The 11,832-nt window shown below is 34.0% G+C and overlaps 1 protein-coding gene across 1 annotated transcript; it reads right to left on the bottom strand.

Moving 5' to 3' along the window:
- Positions 1 to 572: 572 nt before the first annotated feature.
- Positions 573 to 8,594, bottom strand: LOC128224434 (uncharacterized). The gene is made up of 8 exons (XM_052934275.1): positions 8,470 to 8,594; positions 5,876 to 5,955; positions 4,414 to 4,518; positions 4,038 to 4,118; positions 3,525 to 3,540; positions 2,632 to 2,817; positions 1,690 to 1,983; positions 573 to 1,283 (listed from the first exon to the last, which is right to left on the bottom strand). Exons 1-8 carry the CDS (start codon positions 8,498 to 8,500, stop codon positions 1,087 to 1,089), a joined length of 990 nt encoding a protein of 329 aa, XP_052790235.1. The 5' UTR covers positions 8,501 to 8,594; the 3' UTR covers positions 573 to 1,086.
- Between the last annotated feature and the right edge of the window lie 3,238 nt (positions 8,595 to 11,832).

Raw genomic sequence — 11,832 nt, 5'->3', positions numbered from 1 at the left:
AATGATTAGTCTCCCTTGTTGGTCACTAATAAGAAAATTGCAGGTAATTACAATTGAAGTAGTGAACTATTAAGGTAGTAGACTCAGGTGCGTAACATCAATTTGAAAAATGGCATCAAAGTCGAGTGCTTTGCTAAAAATTGATATAAGAATAAAAGGAAGATCGGCTAAAGTAAGCATTTCTTCTCTGTGCTAGATAGCTTTCTGAGCCTAAATCAATCACTTGGTAACTACAAGGTCAGCGGCTTCGAACCTATAAATTCACCCAAATACACATCAGAGCTCAACATGTTAGTTTCATTTTACACTTTTTTCCCCTGATGAGGCCCCTAAACCCCACACTGGCTACAGGGATATTCCCACACCCTCCCCCCTTTCGTGCGTAACATTCAGTAAAGCCTGGCTACGCCCCTGGTAGTTTCTTAGATGCAGTTTCAAAGTAGCATTAGGATCTAACGTTTATAAAGCTGAAAGCACATTTAGCAAACACAACTATTCAATAACATTTGTAGACCATGGAACAAAGCATAAACCGAACGTATGCCGGGAATATTTAAAACACATGATTTGAAATAATATTTATTTTGGCAGAAGAAAGGTTGTATACATATGATACACAATAATAACACCCAAATCAACAATACATAAAATAAACACAATACGATCATGTAGCCTACGATATTAATACAGTGAAACAAGTGCTTGATATATATAATAATAATAATAATTAAGATATGTATAATAAACATTGCACACTACGAATATGATATGAGCATAACTACAATGAAATTTTCAAAAGAATAATGTTTTTTTGTTTGTTTGTTTTTTTATCATTTTATGATACATATTATATGAAAAAATTATATTTACATATTAAGTCTTATAAAAGTGTCTACAGTTTCCAATATATACGTTAACGCATAAAATCTAATATATTTGTAAGTGTTAACACGACATTTATTTAGAATTGTCATATATTAATTTAAACTTAAATAGTCCATTCGTCGACAATGATGTTTAGAATTGATATGTCGAATATTACGTCTTGTAGAAACGTTTGCTTTGTTGTTTAAGTGCATTCATGATTTATTCGTGTTTTATCTTTTTAACCCCAGTCGCTGCGTCCCCATCTTCGGAGCACCTCTTTAGAGCTCCACTGTCGCGTTCAAGTGAGGCTAACTTTTCCTTCAGTTCCTGGTTTTCAGTCTTCAGTTCCTCGTTTTCTGCTTGCAAGGCCAATATATTGTTCTCTTGTTCTGTCAGTTGATTTTGCCGAATTGCTCCTGCAGGTTAAAAAAGAGAGCATTTAACAAGTATTTAGACTGATGTTTGATTATGATAAACCGGATAACCCGGGGAAAAACAACTTTTCCGGCGAATTAACCACCAGCCCGACTCACATGCGCCCAGGCCGGAACGCCTCAGTGAAAAGCGAGTGCGTTAGCCACTGCGCTTATCGGACAACCTTGTTGTAACGTTTATAGATCAAAGCCTGGAAATCCACATCTATCTTTAGGTAACAAGCATAAGTAAAGTAGTATTAATGATAATTACAAATAACAACACATATATGTGATCATTTTGAAAATTGTATAAAGTGAATTATGTTTTATTCATTCAATCTTATATAGTACATTTACTGTTTTCACGTTTTTTATCATACACAAAAACACTAAACAAAATATGTACTGAATCGAAGTGAAAGCTCGCTCCATTCAACCGTGATACTGAATTCAGCTTCAATGACATCGAGCGTTTCCAGAATGTCTTTCAGGCTTGCTTCCAACGGCGGAGCTTTCACCTTCAACAGCATGTGGAAAATTTGGTCCCTCATGCCTCCCCGCTGGAAGTCGTGCTCAATGTGGTCCAATCTTGCAGGACCTAGTCCAAGCTTTCTTCCAAGATGTCGCCATCCTTTTCCAATATAGTTGGACAAGTAAGCAAGATCATCGTCTGTTGCGGGCATTTCAGGCGGTATTTCGGCTAGAAAAAACAGTCATTGTGTTTTGCACGAATATGTACGTATTTCCAAAATAATGTCTCTCTCAATATTTATACGAAAACGACAGAAACATGCTCAGTAGCAAAATGTTTAAACATAAACCCCATGTAATGACACAAGCTAAAAGCCGAAGACATATAACACAAAAAAATCACAAACAAGAAATATGGAACAACCGCACAAAACTGCACAAACAACACAGTAAATATGATATATATATATATATATATATATATATCATATATATATATATATATATATATATATATATATATATATATATATATATATATATCATATTTTTAAAGTGTTGAACACTTGATAAACACACCTAGTTTATATATATAGTTTCTCATGCCTCTATGCTGGAAGTCGTGCTCACTGTGATCCTATCTTGCAGGACCTAGTCCAAGCTTTCTTGTGCATTTAATATAATGCAGGCACATTCACACTGTATTTTTCCTTGGGTAAAGATTTTGACCGATGTGGAGTTTACAAATATATATCTGGGTTAAGCACATCACTAGGGACCAAGCATTATTGGTTGAGCTTAGAGATTGTGCAAGTAAGAAAGTGGTTGGCCGTTCGGTATCTAACATAATTGTATTTACATGTATGTAATGACTCACCGATCCAATCCCTAGGACCAGGGTTCGACTCTAAGCCTGAACGAATTAATTGAATCTCGACAATCAGATCTTCTCCACTACGTCGTCTTAATAGTTGTGCAGAAACAATGCTCAAAATCATTGAAAGCAACCTGGTCATGATCATCAACAGTTTATAAAGCATCCATGACATATTTCGGTTATAAGCTGAAATAGAATGAATGTGTATAAGAACAAATGTTTTTCATTTGTTGCAATTTAACTACGTTAGTTAATATAAGTCATACAGGATGAATTTGATTATTGAAAATAAACGTGTGAACATTTTTAAACAACAAATCATCATGTATAGTCTGACAATAGCAGCATTATGACGGAGGCATTATGTGCTATCTTCTGGACATGTTGATTTTAAAGTAAGAAAGGGGCGAAAGTTTTTGTCTGCAAAATATTTTTAAAAATATACATTACTATTCATTTGTGTTCTACAATCTATAGCACTAAGGTTTTTGTTGGTTTAAAAAAATCAATATTAAATGAAATATGCTTACCTTGTCCCGACTCAAAAGACCTGCCATTTTCGACTTTTATTTTATCTTTTTACCTATTGGGAAATTGATTCTACATTCAAGATATTGTTTATTTGTATGGTTGGCACTCAGTGTATCCCTTGATGTTCATTTTATTTTTTGATATATATATATATATATATATATATTTTTTTATCACAAAACATTATTTTTTTTTAAATGAAACAGTTCTGTGTTTCAAATGTGAATTGTAATTATCTTTTTTTTTTTATCTTATATTTCAATTTTATCAAAAAATAATATGAAATTTGTTTGACTTTATGATGCACACACAACATAATACGACAAATCGGCAAAATTTTGTATGTATTAATACAATCTTACCGGCAGAATACGCAAGCTGAAATAAATATAATTCCATTATAGATAATGAGAAATGATAAAGTAACCACTTAAAGTTTGTATGTTCTCTATGTGTAATACTTCTATATTTGAACAGCTTTGGGAGTACGGTCCTGACGAGTTTTAAGGAATCATAAACTCAAAGATTGAAGGGATTAAGATTGCATTTTAGAGTTTGAGGACAGCTGTCAATTGAACAATTGAACAATATTAATTTAACTGCCCAAGAAAGACTGTTTGCTGAGAAGTATGGACCATTTGTTATGAAAATTTAAAAAAAGTTATCAACATATTTCTATGTATTTGTTGCTCCAGTCCACCTTCCAAATTACTAGAGAAACCAGATATTTAAACCGAATATTCAATCGCAAAATAAAGCGTCACGTTCATTCTATGATAAGTTTATTTCCATGAGTATTGGCTACCAATTCTATATTTTGATATATAATTATTATAAAACTGATTTTACCAGGGTTAAATCAATGGATTACTTACAAATGCCCGACACATTTCTTTGCATATGCCAACCCATGAAATCCGACCGCATGTGTCGTCTGTACAATTGTGCCTCTCAACCTAAACAAAAATAATTAAAGTTGGGAAATAATGCACGTAGTATCATGCCTATATATTTTTTGCGTTTTCGGAAATTATAAAAGGTATTAAGATATTAATGTAATAATTTGCAGTAACCTTACTGTGATTTTATGGTAACCATGCGGGGAAACTATATATTTAAACCTATTTAGCCTATCACAATATATTGCGCAAACTTGATTCTATTTTTGCCCACGGGTACTTGCGTCAAATGTTATAAGTTATAATTTCAATTAAATGGTTTATATCAGGGTCAAACCAGTGGCTAACTTACGTCACAATGCAAGAACGGGTCTGGCACAAACACGTTTTCCGACATCGGTGTTGAATTTGAGACGTCTTGACTGCATTCTTCTTTTTTGAAATACGGCCATATTTCCTGAAACAATTAACTATTTGAAAACGAAGCACTTGAAAAACGTGCTGTGTCTGCTTTTGATATCGGAGAAAATCCACGGTATAACAATAGTGAGTTACATGACGTCAGTATCATTACCACATTATTATGATACACATAAGTGAAACAAAATAGTTAAACCGATTTCATCTTACATACTATCCATGAGTTTTGGTGTGGCGTCCAATGATACACTTTAAGATAAAATTGAATAAAAATAAATAAATATCAATGACAAAGTTACATCGCTCTGCGTGGACAGTACTGACATTATAATGTTTCCCGACATCGGCCAATATCATAATACATCACAAAATACTTCCATGGAAAGCTTTCGGGTGCTCTGAGCTTTATCCGATTGCACGGGTATTCTTTTAGCGTAAAATAATTTTGACGGTTTCGATGATAATCCCCTTCTGATTAATTTGCCTATTAGCATTCCACCATATTGAAATAAACATCTTTAATGCTGCTGTTGAACTCAAATTCAAAATGTTATAGCACTTGCCAATTGTTTGCTGTGCAATAAGAACACAACAAGAACGTCACCGAAAATATATTATAATGTTATGAACGTACATCCATTCAATCACGAAATATAGTTAAACCAAAAATCCCTTCAAAATGACTATTTTTAGTTAGCCAATCGATGTATACGTAAACATGTGATTGATTGCGTATACTTCACCAACCGGTCTTTATTTTTTTATATGAGCACATAATCAAATAGTTAACATTAAAAGCTAACAACGATCTGCTTAATCAGTGTGTGTATACCACGTGATAAATTGCGCCATAAATGCTACGTCGGAAGGCAATAAAACAAAGATATCTTCACTATTTCTTCACCATTTAAAATGAAATATAGCGCAGTCTACGCCGCTTGCAGAGCTCCGCCTTCGGTCTTTTACAAGAGTTTGATTGAGAGTTTAGTTTTTTTAAAACACTTCGACAAACCTTTTCACAATACGGCCGTCTGGCGGAGCACTGTCAAAACATTTTTTCTGGAAACAGGTTTGTCGAAGTGTTTCATGAAACTAATCACCTTATCAAACTTCTGTAATAACACGAAGGCGGGGCTCTGTAAACGGCATAAACTGCCCTTTGTTTTATTTAAAATGGTGTAGTAAAAGAAAAGTTATCTTTGAGTTTAGTCTCTATTTTAGGAAATATGTTGCCTTTCGACGTAGCATTTATGACGTAATTTATCACGTGGTATACACACACTGTAAATATGGGATTGAAATTGGCACACAAACAATGCCAACGCCAATCGTTGACAAGCGTAAGATGTCAAACGTTTTGAGTTTTATTATAATTTAAGTAACTATTATCTTACCAGAGGTTTAACGGGCTCAAAGGCATTAGGCAATAGTTTCATATCATTGCTGCCTTCTTCAGTATTCTGCATACACTGACCTGTGAATGCAAATCAAACGTTGAATAGACCAGGCCCCAATATCACAAAAATACTTACCCCAAATCTCAATCTCAACTCATTTTTCCACATTACAGTAAACATCTCGTACTCATGCATAATTAATAAGGTAAAATCCAACCGCTTTATTCGTCGCATGAGACACACCATATACGATGCAGAAATGGCCGAGAATTACGGATGTAATCTCGGTTCAAAACAATCCAATGAGATTACGGCTTACAAATCGTTTTAGGCAGGATATTATTAAATATGCTGATAGCTCTTCACAAAGGACATTAAATCATTTTTGTTATCAGCTATTTCATTGGTCGGAAAATGTTTATGATTTACGAAGTATCCCTAGCCAATTTGCCCAGGGTGTGATATAGGTTATGGTACGCTGGGGTGCCGAGGATTGCTACGCCCTTGATAACATATAATTTATTCATTCGGAACTCCTCGGCCATTTTATCGAAAGTAACCTCGGATGTATTTAAACGGTAACAAACTCAGAACATTGCCAACTTTGGAGAAATCCAATGTAGCGAAAGTGCCTATAGATTTATATAGGGAAAATATGGTTAAACAGTTCTCATGAACTAGTCTTTCAACAGATCAACCTACTTCCTACATTATATGTTAGGATAATTCTTGCCCTTTTAGATAATATTTCTATTATCCAGAATGAATACTCATTTTTTTTTGCAAGTTATCACTAGTAACAGTTCCCCCATAATGATAAATTGGCCTAGGATTATTTTTTTTAAAAACTGGGGGTAGGGGCGTGGTCAAAAGTCTGTGTCAATACAACGCACCCTGCCCCTGTGCTCAAGAACTGTGTATTCAACTGTACGATAAAGCTTTTATGACCCTTCCTTTGGCGTGAGCATTGTTGATCTCAGCGGGGTAGGAATAATCCATCGGCAAGGTTATGACACTTCGGGTATGGTAACGAAGTTTTTCATTTAAAATAATAAATTATATATTTTATAACTGTTCCGCTACTTTGTTCGATCTGAAAATAATTTGTGATTTATGGTTGCTGTTGCAGTCGCATTTTCCCCTGATATCAAATAATGATACTCGATGTGAGACAGTTAAAATGATTTTTTTGGTTAATCAGGTGTCAATTTATTGTGTTAGATGTTCATAAGTTTAAAAGTACCGAAATAGATAGTTTATGTAAAGTTTTGAAAAAGAAAATCTTTTAAAATGTTAATGTTTCAATTTTAATTGACAATACATATGGGCTGGGAGAAGGATTTTCCTTTTTCACCCAACCCAACATTGGTTAATGTCGGCTGGATAGATATTCTCCTTTGTGTATGCTTTGTGGTTAACGTTTCAACAATACAACATTAATGACATTAAACTGTTGTCCTAAAAGACCGGTACTAAATGATAGCAACAGCAGATTAAATTCCCTTTTATCTGTCTCTTTTCCGAAATATCACACCCTACTTTGTTTTACACTGCTTAAAAAGTATCAAACTCTCATAAAAATAGTGTGAAAAATGACTTTAATTAAATGTCTTTGTAAATGATCATTTATAGACTTCAACGAGACACGGTTTATAAGATGTAAAACGTGTAAGTTAATTAGAGGTGATAAGAGATTTCTCTACTGTTTAGCAAGTCAAAATCAAGTCATTCAACATACGTTTCCTCTGCATAACAGGTCTCTCAATAATGGCTTATTCTAAAATCGCCCAAAAATATAGTTACCATCGAAACGTATGTATTATAAAGACTGGTCAACTTCATGACCCCCATAAATTCTGTTTTCTAATACCATGCGTCAAACAGATGAATAATTTATGGCTAAACTAGCTTTTGTCTACCCTACTATTGCACTGAGAGGAGAAATCGATAGAGATCGCCGATAGCCGGATAAGCTCCTAAGTTGGCAAAGATTGTTATGTTTAAGTCCACTGCAAGTAGATCGTGTACTATTTTCAATTTATCACTTAAACTTAATGACTTAACTCTTCGGAATCTTAATTATGTTTGCAATAATACACTTCACTTGCAGTCAATCTAAACTTAGATCAATAAATACAAGCTAAAACACCATTTAAATAATGATATAATTCAAAAAATTACGAACTACTACAACTGATGTACCGGCATACACCCGAGGTTGTTTTTGATAACAATGGCTGAGGAGTTTCGTATGATAATTTTTGAATTAATCAATACATGATAAATTAAAGAGCTATACATCAAACGGTTACGGTCATATCAATAACTAAGCAAATTTAAACAGCTACTTTATAGTCTTTTGACAACCATTTGGTTGACAATAATGAACATCCAAACAGTATGAAAACAATCCTTACCCCGCATTAATATTGCGGCTTATGAATAACATTATGTTAATATTATCCATTCTCGTTCACCAGAGTGATGATCCCATGCGTACCACATATTTATCATGATCGAAAATCTGATGAATGAGAATGAGATTATCATGATCCCCATTTTGAAATTCGTTTTTAAAATCTTAAACTTACTTTCTTCCATCGACATATCCATGATTACCATGAGCTAGTAACTATCAATGGTAGCTATATTCGTACAATGTCAATATGTCAAAATACAGAACATCAATGGGTCATCGATTTGCGCAAACAATATCATGGGATCCCATGTTTCTTTATTTAGACAGAAGTAATAGGCTAATAGCTATAATAGGAGTTTGTTCTAAATTTGTAACGATGAAAGACCACGGTTCGCTTATTTGCACATCATTGATTTTAAGCTTTTCTCTGTTTTATTTTCCATGGTATTATTATTCACACCTCTTGCGTAAATGTTGTGTGGAGGCTGTAACAAGACATACGTCTCTATGTGACTTTGAACAGAGTCGTAGTTCAAGGCATGTTGTTAAGTTTAATATGCAAGTATGCTTGTCTTTGTAGTTCGCCTTTGTCGTTGTTTTTAAAATATTCAGGCACCCGTTGTCTATGATTTTGACGAAATAAAAGTTTATCAATCTACTCTATTCAGTATATAACCTTAGACTAATAACCATATCCAACTTATAAGAGACGGCTTCCGACTTAGGACAAATCAATACCTGTGGTAAAAGTAAGATCAATCAACAATGGGATCCCATACTCTACAAAAACCCACAGCTCTTAAAATAGCATGAGATGGAAATCCTAAATTTCAGGTTGTTTTTTTGTTAACAAACAGGTGCAATATTATTATTTTATGCGACTATTCTAGTTGTACAGTCGCGTAGTTTGTATCAAGTTTTGTTACCTGAGCATGAACTTACTTAAAGCAAAATAGAGGCAATGAGTATGTTTAAGCTGACACTATTTGCTGATATATGTATTAAGAGTAATTGAACGGAACGATGCTCACTTTAATTGGCCCTAAGAAAAGTTCATGACAACTTTTTTTCTAATTTTATTATAAGTACGTGCATGTTTGGTAGTGGTGTTTTAAATTAGTACCTGAAGATAGTTAGAATTAATAACAATAAATTGAATTGACCATAGATCAATTGATGCATATTTATCATATATTGCTAAACTTATCATTATAACTCTTTTGAAACTCTCTTTTAATTCTTAAACTTAAATTTTAAGTTGATCAAGGAAAACTGACTTGCTTCCATCATCGTATCCATGATCAACTATAAAACATGGGATCCCATTTGTTTAAAGTGACACTCTTATTCAAAATCAATATACATACACATGTATCGGGAACTTGGTTTAATTTAAGGCTTATGAACTCGTCGGAGTTATTAACTCTGGAGATAATACCTACATTGTACTAATTGTAAGCTGGTGGTATTTAAGGTCAAGTATACTTATACGATACAGACAGGTGAACATCCCAGCCCAAAGACTAGATATATATTTACTATTGTTTAAAAAAATACGATACTAGTGTAATTGTAAACATGATACAGACAGAAACCTCAGGGTAATTGATTTTTTTGTCAGAGTAATACGACGAATGGGCCGCGCATGCTCTGATTTTGCAAAACCAACTATAACGATGAATGGGCCGCGCATGCTCTGATTTTGCAAAACCAACTATAACGATGAATGGGCCACGCATGCTCTGATTTTGCAAAACCAACTATAGCATCAACGTGTTTGGACAATGGTGAGGTTGATCGCTTGCAAACTGGTTTACAGCCCCACTGAGTTTATTTCTCTACCAATGACGATTTTTTCATAGCTGTGTAGTGCGTGTAATATTCAAGCGTTCTGTCTCTTTGTTTGACCATATACTTTGTCATATGATTGGAACTTTGTTAAAGCTGCATTCTCACAGATTGACAGTTTTGTTTAAGTCAACAGCTTATTTTAGTATGAATACCTTCAATTCAGTCATATAAATTAGCTTACTGAAGAACATATCTCAATTATTCGGACATCTGTCGAAAAACTTTTTTCTTGAAACGTTAGTAACGCATGATATGTAGAACAAACAAGAGAATATTCACTCAATTTTATTTATATTGTTTCTTATGTCACAACATATTAGATGACGTCTTCATTAAATAACATACACAAGACTTAATGCACCAGTCATTTGTAACCACGCCCCCCCCCCCCCCCCCCAGGTCCGGGGGTATACCGGGGATAGTCGGGGATTTTACCAACTGTTCGTTCCCGCAGGGCGAGGATTTTACTTGGGGTTGGCTGGACTATTCCAAAGTCTCCGCTATTCCCCGGACCTGGGGGGGGGGGGGGCGTGGTTAGAAATGACTGGTGCATAAGTTCCTGTTTAAACAAACTGAACGTCGTTAACAGGAAATTTAGCGTTTTTCTCTCATGATATAAGTATAAGATGAACTATTATATTCCAATAAGTCTTTGTAATAACAGTTTTTAGAAATGAACGTATAACTTGATGAAATATTAGTAAGCATTTTTTTTCTCAGTTGATATTTCAAGTGTTTACAGAAATGTGGATAAACATGATTCCCGATTTATATATTTGTGTAGATGTATAGTAGTGTGTGTATACCACGTGATAAATTGCGTCATAAATGCTACGTAGGAAGGCACTATTTTGCTTCGAATGAAGACTTTAATCAAAGATTACTTTCTTATTCCTTCACCATTTTAAATGAAAAAAGCGCAGTCTATGCCGATTACGGAGCCCCACCTTTGATCTTTACCAGAGTTTTATTGAGAGTTAAGTTTCCTAAAACACTTCGACAAACCTTTTCACAATACGGCCATCTAATGGAGCAATGTCAAAGCATTATTATGGAAACAGGTGTGTCGAAGTGTTTAATAAAACTAATCAACTTATCAAACTGCGGTTATAAAACGAAGCCGTGGCTCTTTAAGCGGCATAGACTGCCCTTTGTTTCATTTAAAATGGTTAAGTCAAAGAAAAGTTATATTTGATTTAAGACCTCGTTAAAGCAAAATGTTGCCTTCTGACGTATTACATGAGACGTAATTTGTAACGTGGTATACACACACTGTATATGCAATGTCACATTACACATGATATGCAAAAACACATGACTATTCTATAAAAGACGAACAATATAGGCTGATTCAAAACAATGTTTTTATTTAAATGCATCAACATGTTAAATTCATTTTACTTAAATGATTAAAAATGATATGATTCAGGTAGCTATAAAAAAGTAGCGCTAATTTGGCACGTTTGTTTAATTGGGGAATTTGTGGCCACGTAGCTATTTATAAAACTAAACAAACACACATAAAGGTTTAGATATTTTACCTGTAGCTTAATCATTTGCTTTTTGTTAGTTTTAAGCTCAAATGAGTTCAAAATCAGTATGGATTAAACAAATGTCATCGACCTATATGGAGCGCCTTCGAACAAAAAACGAAATATAGTATGTGATAAAATAAATAGAGTAA

This window comes from Mya arenaria, chromosome 17, assembly GCF_026914265.1.
Source record: "Mya arenaria isolate MELC-2E11 chromosome 17, ASM2691426v1".
In the NCBI taxonomy this organism is placed as follows: domain Eukaryota; kingdom Metazoa; phylum Mollusca; class Bivalvia; order Myida; family Myidae; genus Mya; species Mya arenaria.
Note: the sequence above shows the minus strand (reverse complement) of the source record. Positions and strands in the feature narration are given on the sequence as shown.